Source organism: Hemiscyllium ocellatum, chromosome 16 (assembly GCF_020745735.1).
Source record: "Hemiscyllium ocellatum isolate sHemOce1 chromosome 16, sHemOce1.pat.X.cur, whole genome shotgun sequence".
NCBI classification, from domain to species: domain Eukaryota; kingdom Metazoa; phylum Chordata; class Chondrichthyes; order Orectolobiformes; family Hemiscylliidae; genus Hemiscyllium; species Hemiscyllium ocellatum.
The window spans coordinates 13,642,804-13,670,568 of NC_083416.1; the positions used below are offsets into that span (position 1 = coordinate 13,642,804).

Genomic DNA, 27,765 nt, shown 5'->3' on the forward strand with positions numbered 1-27,765 from the left:
TGAATTGCATCAAACATTCAAGAAAGATGTCAATTTACAAGGATCATCTTTCATATGATACAATTACTTTGAATGTATAATAAAGATAACACATTGCTGAGCTCAATGATGTTTAAGCTGCACATTAGACTCTTCTCACCCTTTCAATATATTCCACCATTTCCTCATATACTCATCTAACCTCTCCTCAAATCTTTTTATGCCATTTTAACAAAAGCGTTTAGAGAACACTCAACACCTTTGCTTCAATTACTTTGCGTGGTCTGCATTCTAACCACTTTCCAGGAAACAAAGTTTCTCTAGAATTCCTAATTGGGTTTATTAATAAGCAATTATTTGTTTTAACACCCCTATATTTGATTACAATGGGTGACTAAAATTGGTGCGCTGTCTGCTTGTAAGTCTCATGGTCTTGTGTTTATCCAGGACCCTTGTATTGATTCCATTCACCTCAAAGATTTCTAGTGGTAGTGAATTTGTCAATCTAACTATTTTCTGGGTAAAGAGGTTTCACTTTCAAATTCTTTCGAATGATCGCAGACTGTCTTTCGCTCTGATTTCCAATCTGAGCAAGACCACTGCAGGTCTGGATGGCATCCACTAACAGAGCACATGCTCAAACATAAAGCTGACCTGTATGACTACACTAAACCACACTCAAGTGAAACAGGCCAATCTAGGTCACTGCTATGGAGCCGGCAAAACAAGAGGAAAGAACCTGCAGTTCGACACTGTCTTTCACAATCCCTTCCGAAGTGTTTTTTAAAGCATGTACATATCATAGATTTGGGCCAGGATTAATTGCCCTCACCAACTGCCCTTGAATTTTACACAAATGAAGCACTCTTTGAATTGCTGTATTGCAGGAAAGATACACTTACATAATAGTTTTAGGGTAATAAAACATCTTAAATCCCTTCACAGGGCTATTGTAACCAAACAAGCTTCAAAGACAAGCCACATAGGAAAATTTGGGACAAATGACTGAGGGTTTGGTCAAAGCAGTAGGTTTTATGAAGCATCTTAAGGAAGAAGTAGTTTGTGAAGGGAATTTGAGTGCTTAGGACATGAGGGTGCAGTGAATGGTGGGATAAATTGAAAGGGACTGATGAAGGAGGGTAGAAATAGTCTAATGTGCAGCTTAAACGTCATTGAGCTCAGCAATACGTTTCTTTACTATACATTCAAAGTAATTCTATCCTAGCAGCTGAAGGAATGGCCAGAGTAATTAAAAGCAGAGATGCTTAATAGGCCACAATCATCAGATAAACACAGGTAGGGTCGTAGAGGAAGAGTACAAAACCTTGGTGGAATTTGAAAACATGGATGAGAATTGGAAAATTGAGCCAAAGAAGGTCAATGAGCAGAGAAGTTATTGGTGCAAGTGAGCATGAGTAGCACAGTTTTACATAAACTTAAATGTTGAGACGGTAAGTCAAAGCAGGCAAACCAATGGTACACTGGAATAGTAAAGTGTGAATGAGATCTTCAACAGTAGGGGAACAGAAATAAATGGAGAGGGATGTCGTCAGAAGCTCATCTTGCAAACAAAAATGAGGTGACAAGTGGTCTGCTGTAGCTTCAAAACATTTCCAGGGAGTGAGAGTGAGCGAGCCAGTAGCTGGGAAGCAGGAGCTGAAGCCTTGGTTTGGACCTCCCACTATTTAACTGGAGGCAATTTCTGTCATCTGGTACCAGGCACTAGAAAGCAGACTGAAAACTGAGAGACAGTATTCGAGTCAAGAGTGATGGCGATAGTGTGCTGATGGTGGAGGAGAGGGAGAGAGATCGATAGAGCTGGGTGTCACCAACACATACCAGTCCAGTCAGATGACAGGATTGAGGGGCAGCACGCAGCCGAGAAATGGGGCAGGGTGCAAGGACATAGCCTTGTTGGGGTGGGAGGGTAAAGGTAATAGTGCTGGAGTGGGAAGAGAAGCCATTGCATGTGATTCCTTTGCTAGATGTTGGGAACATCGGAATGGAATGAGGTGCTTGTAGGTGGATGACAGTGGAGGAGCATCCAATGGAGGTGGTATGGTCAGTCTTGTTAAAAGTGGCAGACAGGATGGGGGTGGTAGCAGTGGGAAGGGTTTGCTGTGGTCACAATCACTCAGGGTAATATTTGTAACTCTGGAAACAATCTGTCAAATTATCCCCAAAGTCTTCCAAACAGTAACATGCTAATGACCAGACAATCTAGTGTAAGGTCTGCAACAAATATTGAGCTGGATAGCAGGAGAACTCCTCAGCTCTTCTTAAAAATCATGTTGTGGGATGTTTTAAATTCTCTGTGACAGCAGATAGGGCTTTTGAGTTGATACCTCATCTGGAAGATGGTGCCTCCAAGGATGTAGCACTTCCTCAGCACTTCACTGAGATGTCAGTGTCTACATTCTGAAAATGAGTCATACATAACTCAAACTGTTAATGCTGTTCCTCTCTCCACAGATGTTGCCAGACCTGCCGAGTTTCTCCAGCATTCCCTGTCAAGAGTTTGGTGCTGGAAAAACACAGCAGCTCAGGCAGCATCTGAGGAGCAGGATAATCAACAGTTTGGACATAAGCCCTCATTAGGAATGCCCGAAATGGCGATTCTCCTGCTCCACGGATGCTGCCTGACCTTCTGTGCTTTTCCTGCACCACACTCTTGACTCTGACCTCCAACATCTGCAGTCCTCACTTCCTCCCAGCATTCTCTGTGTTTGTTTTGGATTTTCAGGATCTGCAGTGTTTTGCCTTTATTCAAGCGCCGAGAGATGGTGGCCTTAGCGCCAGGTATGAAATCCAAACCTATAATTTTCTGATGCTTTCTGTACAATGATTTCCAATGATTGGTGAATGGAGGCAGAGATGACGGAAGAAAATCCTGTAAGTAGCAATCATTTCAATGTGCCAGGAAAAAAAACTGGTGAGCACAGTGTGATGGCTGGAAAGGATCTGTCAGCATTGAAAAGAATATTAAGATGCAGCCTCATAAAAGCCCGAGGAATAAAGGTAGCTCGTCAGACAGGGGAATACATTTTCCAAATCACTCCTTAGGAAGCTTTAAAGCTTGATAACTCTGTGGCTTGTGAATCAGCAGGATTCTGGTTAATAGGAACAAAGCAGACATACTAGCTTTTCTGTGTAACTCACCTCCTGTTCTCGCTGAAATATTACAACTCGACCTCCCTTGTCCCCTGTCGCTAACAATTCTCCAGTGTTGTTGAATTCTACTGTAGAAATTATGTCGGCTGGAAAACAAAAGCAAAGGCACAAAATGTAAATTAAGGAATTTTCTTTGCATTTAAACAAGACTAGCCCCATTTCTCACTCCAGCACAAAGATCACAGTTACATTATCAAGTCTTGCTTATTTCCTCACTGTCCCAAACTTACTTCCTCTTCATAGCCCAGGTTTCTGTCCTGGACACTTCCCAGCTGATCATTCAGCAGGAGCCCCAAGTTTAATTGCATGGGAAGATTTTACAAAAGAGAGCTGACTTCAACAGTCATTCTCATCGATAATCATTCTCATCGACACATCTGATCAATATGCATTGTGCTATGCAGCAGTTTGACAGATAATACTGTTTTCATTCCTGATATTGAAGAACGGGTCATTATTTTCACAGACCTACCCCAAAAAAAACAGCAACATTTCCCCCCTATCCTGAAACAATCTACTGTTTCCCAGTTAGCAAGACAGGAACAGGATCAGACCAGTCAGACCTCCAATCTGTTCTGCTATTCAATTTGATCTGTACTCTATTTTCTCCACCTACCATCTTGGATGTGTAATCTGTAACATTTTTATCCAAGTAAGAAAATTCTTTCAACTTCAGTTTTAACATTTCTAATTGATCAGAAGACTCAGTCACTGTTTGGAAACTTGCTCCAGATTTATGCTTCCCTTTGTATGAGGAGAATTCTTCACACTGCCCCTCAACAGCCAAACTCTAATTTGGAGGATATGCCCTCGTATTCTGAACTCTCTCAAAATGGGAAAATTGTTGGGTAACCAACCTGCAGGTTCAAAGTCTGAACTGGTGTCATTGCCTTTATACTAACGGTGTATACCACAGCCATGCATTAATGTAGTCACATTTTTCACCTCAGAAATGCAGCACAGTTATACAGTCACAGAGATGTGCAGAACAGAAACAGACCCTTCGGACCAACTTGTCCATGAAGAAAGTGAGGACTGCAGATGCTGGAGATCAGAGCTTAAAAATGTGTTGCTGGAAAAGCGCAGCAGGTCAGGCAGCATCAAAGGAGCAGGAGAATCGACGTTTCGGGCATAAGCCCTTCTTCAGGAACCAACTTGTCCATGCCAACCAGATATCTTTAAATAAATCTAGTTGCGTTTTCCAGCACTTAGCCCACATCCCTCTAAATCTTTCCCATTCATAAACCCATCCACATGTTTCTTAAATGTTGTAATGGTACCAGCCTCCACCACTTCCTTTAGCAGCTCATTCCATAATTACAACAGTCTCTGCATGAAAAGGTTGCTCCTTAGGTCCCTTTTAAAGCTTTCCCCTCTCATCATAACCCTATGCCTTTTAGGTTTGGACTCCCCCATCCCAGGGAAAAGACCTTGGAGAAAATGAGGACTCCAGATGCTGGAGATCAGAGTCAAAAAGTGTGGCACTGGAAAAGCACAGCTGGTCAGGCAGCATCTGAGGAGCAGGAGAGTTGAGGTTTTGAGCATAAGCTCTTCATCAGAAATTGGCCTTGTCTATTTACCCTATCTATGCCCCTCATGATTTTATAAACCTCCGTAGGGTCACCCCTCAGCCTCTGATGCTCCAGGGAAAACAACCCCAGCCTATTGAGCCTCTCCCTATAGCTCAAACCCTCCAACCTTGGCAACATGCTTTAAAGCTTTTCTGAATCCTTTCAAGTTTCACAGCATCTTTCCTATAGCAGGGAGACCAGAATTGCATACAGTATTCCAAAAGTGGCCTAACCAATGCCTTGTACAGCCTCAATATGAATTCCCAACTCATATATTCAATTCTCTGACTAATAAAGGCAAGCACACTAAAAGCTTTCTTCACTAGCCTGTTTACCTGGGAGTCCACTTTCAAGGAACTATGAACCTGTACTCTAAGGTCGCTTTGTTCAGCAACACTCCCAGGACCTTATCATTAAGTGCCCATGTTCTGCCTTGATTTGTCTTTCTAAAATTCAGCACTTCACATTTTTCTAAATTAAACTCCATCAGCCACTCCTTGACCCAATGGCCCGTCTGATCAAAATCCCATTGTACTCCAAGGTGACCTTCTTGGTTTTCCACTACACCTCCAATTTTGGTGTCATCTGCAAACGTACTAACTATACCTTTTACATTCCCATCCAAGGTTAGTGGCTTCAGCCCATGACTTCTTGTTCTTTGCTGCTGATGCACTATCACAGAAACTTACAGGTGATTCTCGCATTCTACAAATCTAGCAAAGCACCAGAGAATCTGTATGACAGTACCACCCTTCAAAACCCACTCGCTTGAGAAGCTTGCTTGAAGTAGATGCAGCAATAGTATGAAGTCTGCACCAGTACCCCCACAGGTTAAATCATCAGTATAAGTTCAAGCACTCAATTACGCATGAAATATCCAGCCAAGAATCCAATGATATCCTCGGTGGTGAGAAGGCTGAATAATGCAGGACATTAAATCACTCCCATGAATGAGCAACAACTTCAGCCTTCAACTGGTTTGAACTTCTCTTCTTCCTTCAATCTGTAAATACAGCAAATTGTGGAACAGTCCTTCATCTACATTCTCCCCGCACTGAAATCAAGATTTATCAGCTTTTGACTTAGTCTGTCCCCAGCACTGCTCTATATTTTCCATTTCTTCAAAAAAAACCCGACACCTCATTAACTCATCACCACTTCCCGGTTAATCTATTTCTTTCCTTTATCTCATGGGCTCTTATTTTCTACAAAGTCCTCACCGTCGTGCTTCCCATATACCTCCTGGCAGACTTACCTGTGCAGCTTGACTGAAGGGCTACAATATATCTACTGAAATGCATTCTGTATATGGAAGAGTTATGGAGCAACTAAATTATTGCTGCAATTCAGTCACCAGAAAATCGTCACTTAGGCGGAGCTGAGACAGTTACTGCACAGTCGTGTGTGGGTGTTTGTTTCTTCTGGATATTAATAGAATGTGTGTGTTTTATTATTCATTTCATCTTTTACCATTCACAGCTTGTTAATTCGATGAATGATCAAAGGAAAGGCAATGATTTTTTTATAAACCTCCTTGTGGCTCCAATGCTACAATTCAGTGTCCACAGCAGAACTGAGTAGCCTAAGGAAGGTTTCCCCAAACTGATCCATCACAGAGTGGTCAGCCTAGGAAAACACTGGCAAGTGTGACCACCACATGTCCCTCTCAAGACAACTGAGTAGGTATTTGTCTTGAGCAGGGCTGTAATTTGGACAGTGTTGGAAAATGGGCAGTATGTGTCTGTCATACAACCGTGCCTGATACTCAGCTTCATGGCACTCAGTTTTTGAATCTCTGCCCCAGCGTGTCATCATGTGCAAGGCTATTAATTTAGGAGCTACTAATTTCTTCCAGTTAAATAATGGGAAGTCCAAACCATTCGGTTCTAGTCAAACTACAAGGTTTGCTTCCCAGCTGCTGACTCGATCTCTCTCTCCATAAAGAGACTGTGAAAGATATGGAACAAGACAACATGCTGGATGTGATGCCAAAGACTTACACAACAGAATATGTTGCTATTCCAGGAGAGCTATAATACCAGCAGCAAAGACACAGTAGAAGATTGCCCAGGCACGTCTTCATCAGAAAGATAACCTAAACAAGGCACAGCAAACCTATCTCTATCACTAGCAAAATGATGGCAAGAATCCTCAATAGTTCCATACCATCCTGTCAATAACCTGACCATCGAAGTTCAGTTCAGTTCCACCAGAACCATTCAAATACAGATCTCCAAACAGTCAAGATACAGACAGAGTGAATGCTGGATGACCGGTGAGAATAAATGCCCTTGGTATCAGGACAGCATGTGATTGTGCAGAATACCACAAACTTAGTGGATTGAGGAGAGAATCCTCCAGAGGCTGAATTCATACCAGATACATTGGAAAATGGTTAAGGACGCTGTAAACCCTTTATGGGGACCTAAGAGTTCAGCATGACAACGTGTTCCCAACTTGCTTACTGCTAATTCTGCATAGTCCCACTCAAAACCCATCTGCTTGTGAAACCAGGCTACAGCGGGAGCTGGGACCAAGGCAGAAACTGATGGGGTTCCAAAGCAATCAGCATTTTGAATAAAAAGATCCAACCAACTGCCAATGATGATCAATAGCATCGCTATCAGTATCCAAGGACTAGATACTCGTATAAAGCAAACACAACAGCAGGGCAGAGGAGACTATCTCCTCACCTTAAAATTCACCCTCTGCAATGGATCATTTACCTCAAAGACAAAGCAGCATCAAAATTGTGGCTGAAGTGTATTCAGAACATAAGCATTGACACCACACCCAACATTAATCAGCAATGCATTATATTACACAGGCAGCCTCGTCACTTGGGACTTAAAATGAGTGGAATGTCTTTGGAATTGTTTTGAAAATGAAGTTCAGTTGCATTTCATGGAATGATGTATTAAACTGGGAATGCTTTATTGCTATTGTGTATTAGTCAAAGAAAGTCTACAAGATCTCTGCAAACTTTCTAAAGTTTGCCACATCGAAGGCTGATCATTTCTAATTTTGTCTGAAATTTTCTGACAATCTTCTGCTTACTTACTTATTAATGTTGATTTCTCACTCAAAACTGTGCAATTAGTGGGACTACAACCTGGAGTCAATGAGATAAAATTTTAATTTCTCTGCTACCTATAAAGTTGTTACACCTCAGAAGCTTGGGTTGATTAGCATTCTGCCCAAAGAATGTCAGCAGTGCCTTGATTGGACTCCCTGCACAGATTTAAGTGCAGAGCCAGACTGATGTTCCAGCACAGTACTAGGAGACTGCTGCAATACCAGAGGGTGTCTGCTCAGCTAGGTGCAACAAATACTTGAGCACCACTATGAAGGATGCTGGAGTATTACTGTCCAGATCAATACTTAACCTTCAACAAAATCAAAAAGGGATCATTTGGTCATTATCATTTGCTGCTTTTGGGAATGCTTGTGCTCAAACTGCATTCCCACATCACGTTTAGGTTGGTCTGAGTTCCTGGAAGGTATGCAAATCCAAATTGTTTTCTATTTAGTTCAACCTTAAATGAATAACCACACTCAGAAACTAGAGGGCACAATGAATAGGGATACAGTGCACAGCACTGCATCTTCTCCTGAGACCGAAACCGGATCACAATGTTGAGACAGAACGGAGCAAGTTTCATTCTAATACTGACCCAACCTGAGAGTGCTCAGTCTCCGCCTTCACTGAATCAAATTATTTATTTTAAAAGGAAACACTGCCGTACACCTGGAAGTAAACAGGTGTTTGTTTCCATTAGAGGAACAGGCAAACCTGCCCTTTGCTTACAGTCACCAATGCTAATAGTTTCTTTGGTGACATACCTGTCAATTTTATTGACAATAATCCTCAGTGGTGTTCTTGAATGTTTCACTATGATAAACACGAGCTGCAGTTTTTAATACTGATACAGGGAGAGTAATCTTGGGAACGAATGTGGCGGATGACAGAATTCATTTGAATGTAAAGTGCCAAAACTGTTGTGTGATTTGGAATTGTCATCAAAGACGATGTCCTAAAAGGTGGATGCAATACTTGGATGTACAAAATAAAACGTGGGTTTCTTCCGGGTGCTCTGGTTTCCTCCCACAGTCCAAAAATGTGCAGGTTAGGTAAATTGGCCATTAGTGTGAGGTGAAGGAGTAGATGTAGGGGAATGGGTCTAGGTTGGTTGCGCTTTGGCGGGTCGGTGTGGACTTGTTGGACCGAAGAGCCTGTTTACACACTAAGTAATCTAATCTAATCTAAAACAGAAACAGACGATAACAGGGAAAGTGAAAATGTCATCCAAAATGATACCGAGAGAGGGAGCCTGGTGATACAGTGTCCTGGGATAGATACACTCACATTTGGAATTCTGATTAAATATCAGACAAAATCTCTCTCACTTGTATTAGGTTCCAATCTGTCCTAGTTTAGGTTCAGCCAGATGATCTGCTTTAATCAATTGTCTGTGTTCAAACATGAAGTAAGGCTGGGAAGTCCAAACTAACTTCACAACGTTATGGAACCTCAGAATAAGACTGTTTTTCAATTTAGCGCTGTCTGTCGGAAATAGCACAAAATTGATTCATGCGTGAAATGAAGAACAAATTAATTTGTATTTATAGAGTAACTTTCTCAACTTTATAATATCCCTAAGTAATTTATAGCCAATGAAAAGCTTCTTTTCAAGTGTAGTCACTGTTATTTGGTAAACAAATGCAGTACCTACTTGCTCAGTGTCCTGACAAAACGGAAGTCAATGGGAATTTGGAGTGAGAGTGGACAGGAATCTCACCACTGGCTGGAGTCATATCTGACACAAAGGAAGATGGTTGTGGTTGTTGGAGGTCAATCATCTCAGCTCCAACACGTCACTGCAGAAGATCCTCAGGGGTGAGTTCTCGGCCCAACCACCTTCATCAATGATCTTCTCTCCACCATAAAAGTTAGAAGTGGGGATGTTTGCAAATGATTGCATGATGTTCAGCAACATTCACTCCTCCTCAGATACAGAGCAGTTCATGCCTTTATGCAGCAAGACATTAATAATATTCAAGCTTGGGCTGATAGGTGGCAAATAACATTTGTGCCACACAAATGTCAGGTAATGATCATCTCCAACAAGAGGGAACCCAACCATCTCCTTTTGACATTAAATAGCATTACCTTTGCTGAAAATCCCATTATTAAATTCTAGGGAGTTACCATTGACCAGAAACTGAACTGGACCAGCTATATTAATACAGTGGCTACAAGTGCACCTCAGAGGCAAGGAATCCAGAGCAAGTAATTTACCTCCTGAGTCCTCGAAGTCTGTTCACCATCTACAAGAAACAAATCAGGCATACGATGGAATATTCCCCACTTTCCTGGATGAGAGAGGCTCAAACAACACTCAGGAAGCTTAACATTTTCCAGGACAAAGCTGCCTGCTTTACTGACACCACATCCATGCCCTCCACCACCAACACTCAATAGCAGCATTGTGTACCAGCTACAAGATAGGCTGCAGAAACTCACCAAAGATCCTGACATAGCATGGAAACAGGCCCTTGGGCCCAACTTGTCCAGGCCGACCAGATTTCTTTGACTACTCCCAGTTGCCTGTGGTTGATCGATATCCCTGTAAACCTGATGGTATTGAGACTGGAAGGCTTGGGCTAGAAGGAAAAGCTGAGACTTCTTTCCCTGCAACGTAAGAGGCTGAGGGATAACCTTATAGAAGTTTATAAAATCATGAGGGGCATAGATAAGATGAATAGTCAAGGTCTTTTCCTCAGTGTAGGGGAGTCCAAAAATAGATTTAAGGTGAAAAGGAAAAGATTGAAAAGTGACCTGAGGTGCAACATTTTCACACAGAGGGTGGTGTGTATATAGAATGAGCTGCCAGAACAAGTGGTAGAGGTGGGTACAATTGCAACATTTAAAAAGACATCTGAATGCAAGAATCACCACCCGCAAATTCCTCTCCAAGCCACTAGTTGTCCTGATTTGCAACTAGATCACTGTTCTTATAGAATCACAAACAGCCTGCAGTCCGGAAGAAGGCCATTCGGCCCATCGAGTTCATGCTGACCCTCCAAAGGACATCTCATTCAGACTCCCCTCCCTACCCTATTCCTGTAACCATGACTAATCCACCTAGCCTGCACATCCCTGGACACTATGGGCAATGTAAAATGGTCATTCCAACTAACTTGTACATCTTTGGACTATGGAAGGAAACCGGAGCACCCGGATGAAACCCACACAAATACAGGAAGAATGTGAAACTCCACATGGACAGTTGCCAAAGGCTGGAATCGAACCTGGGTCCCTGGCACTGTGAGCCACCGTGCAGCCCCAAAATTCCTTCAATGTTGCTGGGTCAAAGTCCTGGAACTTGCTCCTTAACAGCACTATGGTGTACCTACACCTTGGACTGCAGCTTCCCAATGTGGTGGCTCACCTCACCCTCTTCAGGCAATTAGGGATGGGGAATAAATGCTGACTTAGGCAGTGATTACCACATCATGTGATTGAATAAGTGAGCCTCTAATTTATAAGATTTGGGCATGTAGATTATAACCAGTTGATTTGTTTCACTAATGTTGATTTGGGAATAAATATTGGCCAGAAAACTGGCAGCGTCCACATAGTCTTACATTGGGAATTTTTATCCATAACCCCACAAAAGCAGATATGGCTTGTGTTTAATATCTGATGGAAAAGATGACATCATCAACAGTGCTGCACACCTTCAGCGCCATAAGGGTTGATTGTAAACCTGGATTTGTGCTCAGGTCTCTGGAGTGCAACTTGAACTCACAACCTACTCAGAGTGCTGCCATTGAGCCCAGGCTGATACCTAACAATTGGAACAATGATGAGTCAGGGTGCGGAGGTAGCTTTGTGTTACGTGATTTGGGACAATGCTTGGTGCTGATGCTGGAATATGTCTGTGAAATTTGTAAAATGTCTTAAGCAGTGATATCCTTTGCTGTTATCCATGCAACAAATATTTACAAAATTAACTATTCTGATCAACTGGCCTATTTGTTAACTACAGGAACTGAAATGGAGGAAGAGGCAAATGGAGTGAAGGTGTAACATTTCCATCAATGGCCAAGGCACTGCAATAGATGGACCTCATGTATCATATTTAATGATATAAGACACAATGTCCTTCATTAGAAGGATATTCCATTTTTAGCACTTGCACAATAAACACAATGTTGTAGTGCTGTGCAGTTATCTCTAACCTTACCCTTACTGAAGAATTCAATTTGATTCAAAGCTTTATTTTTATTTGTGCATAACTGATACGGCTAAAAGATTTTAATTTAAAAAATCATTGAATGTTTTTCTTCCTCAAGACTCCAATATTTAAATATCTGCAACTGAAGCAGAGAACCTTTTTTTTAAGTTCGATCTTAAAGATCTACCTTTAATGCCTGTGCTCTGCAGTTTCAAGGGCCTAGTTTCTATGGCAACACATTATAGTGCTTGCTGTTTTTGTTTAAGAGGTGCTCTGAGCACCAGCACACATTTAGAGTTGGCAGTGACAGAGATCCATTTTCCCTGAAAGTCTCTTCCATCCCCTGTTCCTCCTTAACCTTTGCTATCGGGAAATTCCATGGGTGTTGGCCTCATTCAGAACGATCTGTTTCATAAGACAGCTTAAGACAGTAACGTTTGGGCATGCTATTCGACTATGGAAAGCATCACACCAAACCTGTAATAGATATCACTAAACAGTGATTCAGCGTGGGATTGGTAGCTGACACTCAGTAACACACTTTTCCTCCAACTCTGGTCTTAACGGACAATGCAATATTAGAATCAGAAGATATCATTCTGCCCATCATGTCAGTTCCAGCTACCAACTGGTTCCACTCTCTGTCTTTCACCATGGCCATTCAATTGTCTTTTTTCTCTTTAAGTATTTATTCCATTTCTATTCAATAGTCATCTCCTTCTACCATTTTTCAGCTGATGAATCCCAGACGTTGGAAACTTACTACCAAGTTAAAACATTCCTGTTTGCCCAATGCCTTAAAATCTAGGTCTGTCAGCGAAACAGTTTCTCCTCATTTACTCAGTTCAGCCCCTCAAAACTAAAACTTGTGCTTTATGAAATGGAACACTTTAAGCAAGCAGGATTAACCAGACCTTCAAAATATATTTAAAGATTAAAATCTATTTTGAACTTAAAAAACATTAACTGGCCCGATGGCTTAGGGATTAGCTGTTCCACTTGGGATGGAACTGAGTCACACTGAGCAAGAAGATGCCTGTTTATTCCCTTGTGCACGCTGAGCTCACTGATCTCTGCTGGTGCTGTAGAGGGGATCTACATTTAGCCCCACTGGTATTGATAGAGGGAGGGACTATAGAATTCCTCAGGGATTTTGTTATTGCCAATAATCACGGTATCAAGGCACTGCAGAGTGGAACATGAGGTTTGGCATCAAGTTGAATTTTACTGCATTTTCTGTAAATGTTCATCCATTATGTTTCAGAACATCGAACATTACAGCGCAGTACAGGCCCTTCGGCCCTCGATGTTGCGTTTTTAGAATGTACTTTTACTAATTTTATGAATGATGAATACTTTGGGACATTGGTTTGGGTGTCCAAATTTTAACCTTGGCCCTTTTCATCATAATTATCCACTGACTTCTGCCAGGATGACAGCATTTACAAACAGCAGAGGAGTGCAGTTGCTCACAGCCTTCATGGTTGGACAACTTGTACACCCCAGGACCACAAATGAAGTACAGTTACTGAGGGGAGTCACCAGAGTGCAGTCGGATCCCAAATCTTTTGTGGCTCGAACAGAGGGGCTGGAGAGGAGGGGGACGATTTCCCCAGTGAAAAGAAAGGGCACAATTTATATGCTATTGGGTTTATAACCAAACTCAGATTAGTGCAGTTCAAGTAAACCATAAAGATGGGGCCCAAACCTTTTGTTAAAATGATGCACCATTTTGAGCCCAGTCAGTGCCCAATGAATCGTCTGTGAAGAATTTTGAAAATGAAAATGAAAACCAAGCACAAAAGATCAATTTCTCTGTCACTCTTGCATATTGTTGTGCAAATATTTAATAATTTTAAAGATTTCAAGTCATTGCCATGATTTAGAAACAAGATTTTGAGCTTTTGTTGCTTGCTCTTCTTCCTATCCTTCATCTCATCGTCTTGCCCCTGTTTAGTTTTAGCTTCAACAAAATAGGGTGAGACATTGATAAATGCCTTTCCCCACCGTGTAAAAGCAACACGTTCTTATGTACATTATAAATGTCGCAATTGCCAATAGTTAGTGCCATGAGAACAATTATAACCACCTTGTATATGGATTGCAACATGTATACAGCGCACCCTCCTAATCTTTCAACAACTCATTAGGTTTAGAATTAATGACAAGCAAAAAGAGAACAGGCTGGGAACAGACAGCCGAGCTATTAAGGAGAAGCAGCTCCACCTGGAACAGGGAGAGCAGCCTTCAAGTCAATAGTGGGAAGCTAAAAGAAAGGATGGTAGGGGGGTGTTGGAGGGGAACTTCTCCTGGCTGCTGTGAACAATCATTTCTAATTTTAGAGAGAATTAACAGCTGTTTTACGGTGTCTCATAAAATGAGAGTTATCACACTTTGCAGGAGAAACCAATCAAGAGTTCCTGACAGACACATCACGGAGATTTGAAATGAGGGTGACATCTGTTTTTGGGAGTTGGGTGTCAGCACCAACAAATTGTGACTGCGGCGTGACGCGGAATTATAAGCCTCAATCAAGTCACATTTCTGTGTGACACGTGCTTAATTGTTTCAATTTGAAATCTGGCAAAATGGATTTGTGAAGCAAATCAATCAACGCCTCATTTTGCTGGCCTCAGATTTGCAGATTACAATGCTGCCCTTAATAAGGCAGGTCCTTTACTGCAGCTAAAGCAGGCCTCTAGTGCTGAGTTCACCAACACATTCTCAAGGGCAATGAGGCAAGGACAATCAATGCTGGCGAGACCGGCGACACCCCCCAGCCCAGGAACATCGTAAAACTAAAACTCGCAGACTGTTACGATGATTAATAACTGTTACAGAATGCACTGCCTGAAAGAATAGAGGAAGCAGCTTCCAGAATATAGTTTGAAAGAGATTTGGATCAATAGTGGAGTGGGAAAGTAATTGCACAGCTATGTGGAAAGAGCTGAGGACTGGACTAATTGAATAATTTTTCCATAGTCCCACTTGGCCAAGTGGTCTTCCTGTGAGCACTGTCCCAATGATTGTCCTTGGTTTGAGAATTCAGCTGAGTCAACGCTGGATTCTAAAAGTATTATTATTACTGTTTAACAGATCAATTTAGCAGATTACAAAAACTTGGATCAAGGCTTCTAAATTACTATGAATAAAACTCTGAAAAAAGGAAAGAACTTACATTTATAAAGAGCCTTCCATAACTTTACAGCTAATAAAGTACTTTTTTTGAAACGTAGCTATTGTTGTAATGATGGGAAGATGGTAGCCAATTTGTCCACAGCAAGCTTGTAAAAGCAGCAATGTATTAAAATTAGTTAGCCTGCTATAGTAATACAGGTTGGAGGGTAAATATTGGTCAGGCCACTGAGGAGAACTCCCCTGCTCTTCCTCAATATACTTATGGGATTAGAATGTCAGAAGGAGCCTTAGTTTAACGTTTCATCTGAAAGCTGGCCTGTAACCTCCAACTGTGGGACTTGAAGTTATGACGTTCTGACCCAAAAGGCAAAGCACTATTAGATAGCAGACAATAGACAATAGGTGCAGGAGTAGGCCATTCTGCCCTTCGTGCCTGCATCACCATTCAATATGATCATGGCTGATCATCCTTAATCAGTATCCTGTTCCTGCCTTATCTCCATAACCCTTGATTCCACTATCCTTGAGAGCTCTATCCAACTCTTTCTTAAATGAATCCAGACACTGGGCCTCCACTGCCCTCTGGGGCAGAGCATTCCACACAGCCACCACTCTCTGGGTGAAGAGGTTTCTCCTTATCTCTGTCCTAAATGATCTACCCCATATTTTTAAGCTGTGTCCTCTGGTTCAACACTCGCCCATCAGCGGAAACATGTTTCCAGCCTCCAGAGTGTCCAATCCTTTAATAATCTTATATGTCTCAATCAGATCCCCTCTCAGTCTTCTAAAATCAAGGGTATACAAGCCCAGTCGCTCCAGTCTTTCAGCGTAAGGTGGTCCCGCCATTCCAGGAATTGACCTCGTGAACCTACGCTGCACTCCCTCAATAGCCAGAATTTCTTTCCTCAAATTTGGAGATCAAAACTGCACATAGTACTCCAGGTGTGGTCTCACCAGGGCCCTGTATAGCTGTAGAAGAACCTCCTTGCTTCTATACTCAATCCCTCTTGTTATGAAGGCCAGCATGCTATTAGCCTTCTTCATTACATGCTGTACCTGCATGCTTACCTTCATTGACTGGTGTACAAGAACACCCAGATCTCTTTGTACTATCCCTTTACCTAAATTGATTCCATTTAGGTAGCAACCTATTCTTGCCACCAAAGTGGACAACCATACATTTATCCACATTAAACTGCATCTGCCATGCATCTGACCACTCACCTAGCCTGTCCAGGTCATCCTGTAATCTCCTAACATCCTCCTCACATTTCACCCTGCCACCCAGCTTAGTATCATCAGCAAATTTGCTAATGTTATTACTAATACCATCTTCTATATCATTAATATATATTGTAAAAAACTGCAGTCCCAGCACTGATCTCTGCGGTACCCCACTGGTCACAGCCTGCCATTCCGAAATGGAGCCGTTTATCACTACTCTGTGTTTCCTATCAGCCAACCAACTTTCAATCCAAGTTAGTACTTTGCCTTCAATACCATGTGCCCTAATTTTGCTCACTAACCTCCTATGTGGGACTTTATCAAAAGCTTTCTGAAAGTCCAGGTACACTACATCTACTGGATCTCCCTCATCCATCTTCAGAGTTACATCCTCAAAATATTCAAGAAAATTAGTCAAGCATGATTTTCCCTTCATAAATCCATGCTGACTCTGACCTAGCCTGTTACTACTATCCAGATGTGCCGTAATCTCATCCTTTATAATAGACTCCAGCATCTTTCCCAACACTGAGGTCAGACTAACTGGTCTATAATTTCCTGCTTTCTCTTTCCCACCTTTCTTAAAAAGTGGTACAACATTAGCCACCCTCCAATGCGCAGGAACTGTTTGCGAATCTATCGAACTCTGGAAAATAAATCACCAACGCATCCACGGTTTCTCGAGCCACCTCCTTCAATACCCTGGGATGTAGACCATCAGGCCCCGGGGACTTATCAACCTTCAGACCCAACAGTCACTCCAACACCAATTCCTGGCAAATATAAATTCGCTTAAGTTCAGGTCCTCAGCCATCGTTACCTCAGGGAGATTGCTTGTGTCTTCCCCAGTGAACACATCTGAAGTAGCAATTCAATTCTTCTGCCATTTCTTTGTTCCCCGTAATATATTCCCCTGTTTCTGTCTTCAAGGGCCCAATTTTGGTCTTAACTAAAAAAGCTTTTACAATCCTCCTTTATATTTTTGGCCAGTTTACCTTCGTACCTCATTTGTTTTCTGCGTATTTCCTTCTTAGTAATCCTCTGTTGTTCTTTAAAAGCTTCCCAGTCCTCAGTTTTTCCACTTACCTTGCTATGTTATACTTTTTCTCTTTTAACTTTATATGTTTCTTAATTTCCCTAGTCAGCCACGGTCACCCATGCCTCCTCCTAGGATCTTTCTTCCTTTTTGGAATGAACTGATCCTGCATCTTCTGCATTATACACAGAAATATCCGCCATTGTTCCTCCACTGTCATCCCTACTAAGGTATTGCACCATTGAACTTTGGCCAGCTCCTCCCTCATAGCTCCATAGTCCCCTTTATTCAACAGAAATATTGTCATTTCCGATTGTACCCTCCCCCTCTCAAATTGCAGATTGAAACTTATTATATTATGGTCACTACTTCCCAATGGCTCCTTCACTTCGAGGTCCCTGATCAATTCTGGTTCTTTGCACAATACCAGATCCAGAATTGCCTTCTCCCTGGTAGGCTCCAGCACCAGCTGTTCTAAGAATCCATCTCAGAGGCAATCCACAAAGTCTCTTTCTTGAGGTCCAATACCATCCTGATTCTCCCAGTCTACCTGCATGTTGAAATCCCCCATTTGTGGGCGGCACAGTGGCACAGTGGTTAGCACTGCTGTCTCACAGCGCCAGAGACCCGGGTTCAATTCCCGACTCAGGCAACTGACTGTGTGGAGTATGCACATTCTCCCAGTGTCTGCGTGGGTTTCCTCCGGGTGCTCCGGTTTCCTCCCACAGTCCAAAGATGTGCAGGTCAGGTGAATTGGCCAAGCTAAATTGCCCGTAGTGTTGGGTAAATGTAGGGGGATGGGTGGGTTGCGCTTCGGCGGGTCAGTGTGGACTTGTTGGTCCGAAGGGCCTGTTTTCACACTGTAAGTAATCTAATCTAATCTAATAATAACTGTAGTAACATCTTTGCGACAGGTCAATTTCAGCTCCTGATTCAACTTACATCCGACATCCAGACTACTGTTTGGGGGCCTGTAGATAACTCCCAAGAGGGTCTTTTTACTCTTAGAATTTCTCAGCTCTATCCATACTGACTCTACATCCCCTGATTCTAGGTCCCCCCGCACAAGGGGCTGAATATCATCCCTTACCAACACGGCCACCCCACTCCCTCTGCCCATCAGTCTGTCCTGACAATAGCACGTGTGGCCTTGAATATTCATTTCCCAGGCCCTGCCCACTTGAAGCCACGTCTCAGTCATCCCCACAATATCGTATCTGCCAATTTCCAAAAGAGCCTCAAGCTCATCCATCTTATTTCTAATGCTTCGTGCATTCATGTATAGTATTTTTAATTTGTTATTGCCCTCACCCTTCCCATCAACTCCTATTTCACTCAACCTTACAGCATGATCCCTTTTTGCACAGCTAACATGTAAAATATGTTGTTGCACAGTAACTACACACACCTCAAACCTTAAGTAACCTTTGGTGGGAGAAGGATAGTTTACACAAAAAGGTTTTGGCCAGGGCCCTAACCAACTGCAAATCTTTCTCCACAACAGATTATTGGCTTCAAATGTTCCCGAAAGGATTAACTTTCCATGACTTCTGCTTTTGGTCCATGCTTCCTGGGCATGACCTTCTATTTTAAATCTGTCAGTCACAAAGAGATTGGAGGCAGGTGTAATGTCCAACATTGTCCCTATCCCAAGGGAGAGTTCTGTGCCAGGGACTTTAATTGGGAATTGCTGTCCATAGCTCTTAGCCAACTGGCTCTATTTACAAGGTCACTGGAGCAGATATTTATGCTGCTCCTATTGGAGAGGATGAATTCTGTACACATGTCCGTAACCAGATGGGTTCGCGAATATTTGTTAATCTGAATAGAAAATCATTTCTGTGTTCTGACAGTGGAAACAGCAGATGGTGAGGGAGAGCAATGCATTCAGCAAAAACGTGAGCTTACTTCAACTTGACTGGTTTGATGGGATTGAGCTGCAGATAGTTTCAAATCAGCTTAATTGTAGAATGATACAGCACTGCAGGAGGGAGTATTCTGCACATCATGCCTATGCTGGCTTTAACAAAGAACTAACTAATTTGTCCCACTACCTTGCTCTTTCCCATAGTCCCGCAAAGTTTATTTTCAAATCAATTCCCCTAATTTTTAAATTACTGCTGAATCCAGTTCCACACCCTAACTAAGCAGCGCATTCCAGATCAGAACAACTCACTGCATAATATATTTCTTCTCATCTCTTGTCTTGCTCCCTTCTCCAACTTTCTTTAAATCTGTGTAATCTGTTTGGTGCTTCGCTGTCAATTTTTTCCTACTAGTTCGATCAAAACCCTTAAATTTTTAGATGTCCCCTTAGTTTTTTTTGTTCCAAAGAGGACACTCCCAGTCTCTCTGGGTAACTGAAGCCCCTCATCCCTGGTGTCTTTCTACCACACCTCCTCTCCCGATTTCTCTTTTCTGCAGAGAGTCAAGTTGCCAGTCAGTGAATGAAACTAAAGTTACTGGGTACTGTCAACAGCAGGAAATGTGGCTTCAGGTTTAGCTTGGAGCTGAGACGGTGACAGGCAGCAAGAGCGGAAGTGAAGAGAAGCTCTGTAACCCAGCCATGGTTGCTTGGCTGAGACAGAGGGCTGAGCTGGATCTGAAGATACAAATAAGCAGCTGGCTAGTCTTGCTTCCAAACACCATCATCCAATTACTGCACAGACATTATTGTTGGGCTTCGGGCAGTAGACAATTTGTCAGTAAATCTCCTGACCTCAGGAACAGTGGCTCCTCTTTCCATTTGCCAATTTACAAGCTCCTAGCCTCAGTACTGAGTCCTGCAATTATATATCTTAATAACTGTTTTATCTTTCTTGCACAACATGTAAAATGATTACAGTTTCTCTGGTTCCATATTTAGTTCCCATATTTCACCCATTATCAGCTCCTTCACACCAAAATTCTGGTAAAATGTCACAGACCTGAAATGTTAACTCGATGTTTCTCTGTCCACAGATTTTGCCCAAAGTGCTGAGTATTTTCAGCATCTTTTATAGAGTCATTGAGATATGCAGTGCTGAAAAAGACCCTTCCGTCCAACTCTTCCATGCCGATCAGATATCCTAAATTAATCTAGCCCCATTTATTAGCATTTAACCCATATCCCTCTAAACCCTTCCTATTCATATATCCACGCAGATGTTTTCTAAATGTTATGATTGCACCAGCCTCCACCATCGACTTTGTCAGCTCATTCCATCGACACACCACCCTCGGCATGTATTTATTTCAGATGTTTAGCTTTTGTTCATTACACAGTGTCACGTTTACAGCACTTTGTGAGACACTAGCAGCTCTCTGATAACTGGCCCAAGTGCAAAGTCAGTATGTTACTTCACTGCACAGGGTCAATGCTCAACCGGCCTTGCAGGACACTGTGATCAATTGTACAACCCCAGGCTAAAGGAGAGCAGCTAACCCACTCGGAGTGATCTCCTATCCTATGACCTGCATTTAACCACTGCACTATTTCAGAGAATAATTTAAACACAACCGGCTGTAATACATAGAGGCATTCTGCAACATTCAATCGCACAGATTGTAATGCATTTCAGGGACCTGGATTTTGATCGCAAATATTGGGCCCAGCTGGAACGGAACTGTGCACATCAGCTAAAGACAGAATCAGCACAAAATTCCGAGGAACTACCTCAAGTGCAAGTCTGCAACACAGAATGAGGCAGGAAATCAGGCCAAAGGTAGGTCAAAATAAAGTGCACACTTGTTTAGCCAATTCTGGGGCTGCAAATAGGGATCCAGATTCCAACACACACTGAATTAGCAACAGGCTGGACATTTAAATGCAAATGTGATTTGTTTCCTGTCTGCTTTTGACAGATGCCAGGGGTCAAATCCCATCTTTACGTTCAAATGTGCCGGCTCCTGATAAGAAACATTCACCTCCCGTTATAACATGGCAAGCAGGATATCATCACTCAGGCGGGTTAGCTGTCATAATTACATCAGCACACTCCAGTGCAGTCAGCCCCCAAGAAATTAGACAGCAGATACATTAAAACCTGAAACCAATTTATATACTGCAGATACAACACTGGCCTTGGGTTTCAACAAAACTCGTTCAGAAAGCTTCAAAATGATTGATTCCTTTTTTTCCCATCTATAACTTTCCTGAGGGATAAACACATTTCAAGTTTAAACAGAGCAGAATTGTAACTTGCTTCTCACCAAGCAATGCTGCCTTCTGGTCCAGAAACAGCTCAAATTCAACATTCTTATCCTTGTCGTTTGAACCTTGTACTTCCACAACCTCTGCCAACCCAGGAAATTAGGGGATCTGGGAACGGGCGTAGACAAGTTAGATGAACAGCCAATACGTTGCTGACTGGTGGCTAAAACTTGAGGGACCAAACGTCCCAGTCTAGCTTACATTTCTCACCTCCTTATGACTCGACAATATCTGCATCCGTCCAATTTGGGCTTTTTCTCAATCCACCATGCTTTCTTCAGCCTGTGCCTTAAGTTCTGGAATTTCATCCCTTCCTCTAGCTGGACCTTCCCTGTATTTGTAACAGCAACTAGGAATTTCAAAGACAAAACTGAAATTGCTGGAGAAACTCAGCAGGCCTAGCAGCATCTATGGTAAGGAAGTAGAGTTAATATTTCACGCCCTGAGACTCTTCATCAGAACTCTGAAAGAAATGGCATTTATGCTGAAGCCAAAGTAGGGAGCCAGAGAGGAGAGGTGAATGGATAGGTGCAGACGGAAAACAAAAAATGCTGGAAATCACAGTGGGTCAGCCAGCATCTGTGGAGAGAAAGCAAGCTAATGTTTCAGGTCTTGGTGACTCTTCATCAGAGCTGACATGAAGTGTGGAGCGGGGGGGCAGCATTTTTACAATAGCGTGGGGGAGAAAGGGTGCTGATAGTGCAGATTAAGCGATTGGAATGTAGAATGGCAGAACAATAGTGTGTTTTGATCCAAACTGGGAAACAAAAAGATGGTCCCACTGGAGTAGGGGGGAGGCGAGAGAATTCATGGTGACAGAGGATGCAACAAGTAAAGCTGAAAGAAAGGGAAGAAATGGGAGCGAGTTCACAATCTGAATGTGTTGAACTCAATATTAAGGTCAGAAGGTTGTAAAGTGCCAAATCTGAAAGATGAGATGTTGTTCCTCCAATTTGCAGTGTGATTTGCTGGAGTATTGCTGCATGTAGAGGACAGACCAGTAGGCATGCAAGGAGGCTGCTGTGTTAAAATGACCAACTACAGGGAGGTCAGAGTCAGGCTTGTGCACAGACCGGAGATGTTCTGCAAAGCAGTCACCCAGTAGGTGGCAACAGAGCTCAGAGAGAGAGAGATGTGAAAGGGGTAAATAAACAAAGGCGTTATGGATAATAGGCCAGGACAGAAGAAAGCTGAAAATGTGTTGCTGGAAAAGTGGAGCAGGTCAGGCAGCATCCAAGGAACAGGAGATTCGATGTTTTGGGCATAAGCCCTTCCTGAAGAAGGGCTTATGCCCGAAACGTCGAATCTCCTGTTCCTTGGATGCTGCCTGACCTGCTGCGCTTTTCCAGCAACACATTTTCAGCTCTGATCTCCAGCATCTGCAGTCCTCACTTTCTCCAGGACAGAAGAAAGGCTGAGTAAGTGTTAGTAAGAGCCAAGGGTGAGAAAGTGGGTGAACTGTGCTGATTGCAACCCATATTACGTGTAGGAATGGGTGACTGTGCTAAAAGTATCCCATGTCATAACAGGATCGGGTGTGTGGTGGTGGTGGTGGTGTTGAAAAACCTGCAAGGATGGAATCAGGCTCTGAAGTTATTTTAGTTTAGAGTTTTATAGTGCCTTCAATGTATTTGAATAGAACTACTCCAAAATGCTTCACTAGAGCATCATAAAGCATATAGTCAGAGGTGTGCAAGACTTACAATAATGAAAACAAATACCTTGGATATTAATAGTGCTGGAGGAAATTAAAGAGGAGAATGACAAGGCCATGGAGGTATCAGAAAGCAAGAATGAGAATTTTGAAATTCAGATGTGGGTCAACCTGTACAATGTAGGTTAGTGAGAACAAGATGATTAGTGAACAGGATTTGGAGTGTGTAAGGTCATCAGATCTCAAGTTTACAGAGGGTAGTATGTGGAAAACCAGCCAGCTTTGTTGAAATAGCCCGGCCCAGAGGTATCAAAGGGATGAATTAGAGGTCTAATAGCAGATGAGCTCAGACAGGGGCCAAGCTGGGAGTTCTTAAAGAGGTGAAAATAGATGGACCTAGTGATGGCCTGGATGTGTGAGTAGAACTTCATTGGAAATCAAATATGACACCAAAGTTTGGAGTAATCTGGTTGATAGCTAGGGAATGGGGATTAACACTGATACAACAGTTTCCCAAATTCTAATTGGAAGATATTTCTGCTCATCCAGTATTGGATGTCAAATAATCAATCTGACAAATTAGTATTAGTAGAGAGTCAAGGGTGATAATGAGTTCCAGCTGAGAGTTACCATTGTACATGTGAAAACTAGTACTGTCCTTTTGGAAGATATTTCCAAGGGCAGTCAAAAATAGACAAATAGATGGCCAAGGGTACGTTCTTATGGGGAAACAGAAGTCATTGGATTACCCCAATCTCTCAGCCCTTCATTCCTTACTGAACAGGAGCAGATTTTCTTGGGCTATTCCTGCTAATTTAACCAGTGCCCAAAGCTCAGAAAAGTGGATGAATTCCTTAAATCCTTTCCAGACATGTGGGTAACATCTCTGAACAGGTTGATTCAGAAATATTAGGCATGGATATTACAGTTTTGCAGAATCCAACATACATTTATTATAACCAATTATAGCATGCAAACAGCGCATTCCTTAGCTGGGTGGATTAACCATGGTAAGTGTGAGGTTGCAGTGGGATATTCTTTGGTGGGCTGGTGCAGACTCAAAAGGGCTGATGACTTCTTTCTGCACACGAGGAGCCGGTGTTGGACTGGGGTAGACAAAGTCAAAAATCAGACGACACCAGATTATAGTCCAACAGGTGTTACTTGGGAGCACCACTCCTTCATCGGTAGCTGTGACGAACTCCCTGAAGGAGCAGCGCTGTGAAAGCTAGTGCTTCCAAATAAACCTGTTGGACTATAAATTGGTGTCATGTGATTTTTAACTCATTCTGCACCGTAGGGATTCTAGCATTCCACAATTCACATAAGCATCTGGGCTAACATTAAGCTATTAGGCGACAACAGAAGAACATGTTTCCAGTTGAGTGTTATGCTTCAAGTGATCAAAGCTAAAATGGAGTCTGACATCTTCATACCCTCAGCTCTCATTCTGTGATGTAATGGCGATATCATGAGTTTGTTTCTTAAAGGCATACTGACTTTGAGACATAACCTAGCACTGTTTATATCTGATTTGAAAGGCGGCACCTTTCACAGTATTAGCACTTCCCCAGTATTACAATGCATTGTCAGTCTAGACTATGACTTCATGTATCTGGATTTAACCCAGGACTTTCTGACTCTGAAGTGAGCATGCTCTGAAAGGGGTGCTGACTCCGAAAAACCGAACACTGGTTCAGAGAATGAGGCAAATGATCTCTAAAGATTGACACCTGTATTAAAACCTACCATAAAAAACAAATTTTTCATTGATTTATTGTCATGTGTCCCAAAGTACAGTGAAAAGTTTTGTTGATGAGCAGCACAGGCAGATCAGAGTAAGCAAGGATGTACAGATGAAAAAGACTTAGAGGCATAGAGGTTACATTGCACACGGCATGCGCTAGGCATGATCAACGTTAACAAGATTAGCATTATTTGAGGCAACAGAATCCATTCATCATCACTCTAGTAACGGCCGGGAAGAAGCTGTTCCTGAACCTACTGGTGTGTGTATCTTTTGCCTGACACAAGAGATTGGAGGAGATCATTGGTTCGATGGGTCTTTCATGATGTTGGCAGACTTTCTTTAGCAGTGAGGCATGTGAATGGAGGCCATAGATGGAAGGCTGGCTTCCGTGACAGTCTGCGCTGTTGTTTCTTACAGTCCTGGGGAGAGCAATTACCGTACCTGGCTGTTATATACCCAGACAGCATGTATGCTTTCAATGGTGTATCTGTACAAGTGAGTGAGGGTCCTTATGGACATGCCAAATGTCCTGAGCAGCCTGAGGTAGAGGCGTTGTTGTGCCTTGTTGATGATCGCATCTACATGGGAAGTCCAGGACAGATTTTCAGTTATTGTCACTCCGAGGAACTTGATGCATTTTACTCTCTCAACCTCAGTTCCATTGATGCACATGGAGGCGCGTGGTTCTGCTTTCTGTCTGAAGTCAATGGTCAGTTCTCCTGTTTTGCCAACATTGAGAGAGAGGTTGTTCTCATTGCACCACCAAGCCCTTTTATCTCCCTTCGGTATTTTGGCTCATCATTGTCTGATATCTGTCCTACCACAATGCTGCCATCGGCAAACTTGTAGGTGGTGTTCGTTTGGATTTGGCAACAGTCGTGGGTGTACAGGGACTACACTAGGGGGCTGAGAACACATCTGTGATGGGTATTACTGTGGAGGTAGTGCAGTTACCTATCTTCATTGATTGTAGTCTGTGGGTCAGAAAGCGGAGGATCTCTTTGCAGAGGGCGGAGCCAAGACCAAGTTCATGGAGTTTTGAGATCAGTCCGAGTGTTACCGGCGGAACTGTAGTCAATGAGTCTGGCACAATGTCTTTGTGTCATGTCAGGCCAAATTTGGAAATTGATGTTGTTAATTCTAGACTTATGTCAACAAGGTAATACGGTCCTGAAGAATTAGGCTGAGAGGACTATTCTCCTATACCATATGAATGCAGGGAAAACAAAATCTCAGCAACCTATCATTAGGGCAGAGTCTTGGTGGGTTTGATTTCCCACAGCATTTGTAGTCTATATGGCATCTGGATCCAATTGCGTTTGAACTTTTATTTTGGAAGACAAAAGGATCAGGATATTGCATGGACAGAGTTCTGGTTAGGGATAGAATCAACAAGTTAAAGATTGTAATCTCCCCCCCTGCTCCCACAGATGGAAATCTGGCATTCTTATACAGCATGCCCCATACGTGAATCCAGACCCATAGCAATGTAGTTGACTCATAGCTGTCCTCTTTTTTTTCCAAAAAGGGCACTCCACTGAGGAACTGTTCCAGTGATGTCCCATGGCTGAGATGGCGAGCAACCTAATCATCATCTTCATGACTAGAAATGTCTAGATTCCCCCGATTCCCATCCACTCATGTTTTGCTAGGATTTCTTGATGCCAAACTTGATATAAATGGCTGTCACAATCAATTCAATTCTGGAGTTAAGCTCTTTTGTCCGTGTTTGGGCCAAGGTTATAATGAGATGAGAAGCTGAGTGGCCCTGAGCAACAGTCCCTTGTTGACAACCTATTTCATCAGTTTGCAGATGACTGGGGGAGATACTGGCAAAGTGGCAATGTCACTGGATTCATAATGCAGAGGTCTAGGACACAAGTTCAAATCCCATCACGGTCCCGTTAATAAAACGGGACTACATTTCCAGTCTCAGTAATGGTGACCACGAAAGAGTCATTGATTGAGGTGGAAACACACTTGATTGCCATCCTGACCACAACTGACCTATATGTGACTCCAGATCCACAGTGAGTTTGTTGACTTTTAACTGCCCTGTGAAATGACTGCGGAAGATACTCAGTTCAGTGCAATGAGAGTTGGGCAACAAATACTGATTTTAACAGTGAGGCTCACATCCAATGAAAAATATAAAGAATGTTTGAAAGTAGATCAATAAGGCATAATTGAAAAGACTGGATTTGTCCTCTGCTTTTGACAGAACATACTTGGACAAACCTCCACATCAATGTGTAGTTATCAGTGTTCAACTACTTGGCTCGGGGTCTTATTATCTACAATCTTTATGACCTTTCATTTGCAGATTTCAATAAAGCTCCAAATTTATAGGTTTTCATTAACCGTGAATCAAATTACCTTTGTTCCACATACAGTCATAAAGATGTACAGCACGGAAACAGACTCTTCAGTCCAACTCGTCCATGCTAACCACACATCCGAATCTAATCTAGTCCCATTTGCCAGCACTTGGCCCACACCTCTCTAAACCCTTCCTGCTCATATCCCCATCCAAATGCCTTTAAAATGCTAGCCTCCGCCACTTCCTTTGGCAGCTCATTACATACTACACCACCATCCTTTGCATGAAAAAGTCGCCCCTTAGGCCTCTTTTATATCTTTCCCCCTCACCATAAACCTAAGCCTTCTAGTTCAGGACTCCTCCACCCCAGGGAAAAGACTTAAGTCTATTTATCCTAATCATGCCCCTCATGATTTTATAAACCGCTGTAAGGTCACCTCTTAGCCTCCGACTCTCCAGCCTCAGCCTATTCAGCCTCTCTCTCCAGCA

At 42.6% G+C, this 27,765-nt stretch overlaps 1 protein-coding gene across 4 annotated transcripts in view; it reads right to left on the reverse strand.

Annotated features, from left to right (window-relative positions):
• Positions 1 to 27,765, reverse strand: part of LOC132823341 (serine/threonine-protein phosphatase 2A 55 kDa regulatory subunit B beta isoform) — a 469,634-nt gene that overhangs the window by 68,267 nt on the left and 373,602 nt on the right. For all 4 annotated transcript variants that reach the window (XM_060837051.1, XM_060837052.1, XM_060837053.1 and 1 more), the window contains exon 2: positions 3,139 to 3,236. In XM_060837051.1, coding sequence (XP_060693034.1) covers positions 3,139 to 3,236 — 98 coding nt within the window. The remainder of the gene's footprint in view (positions 1 to 3,138; positions 3,237 to 27,765) is intronic.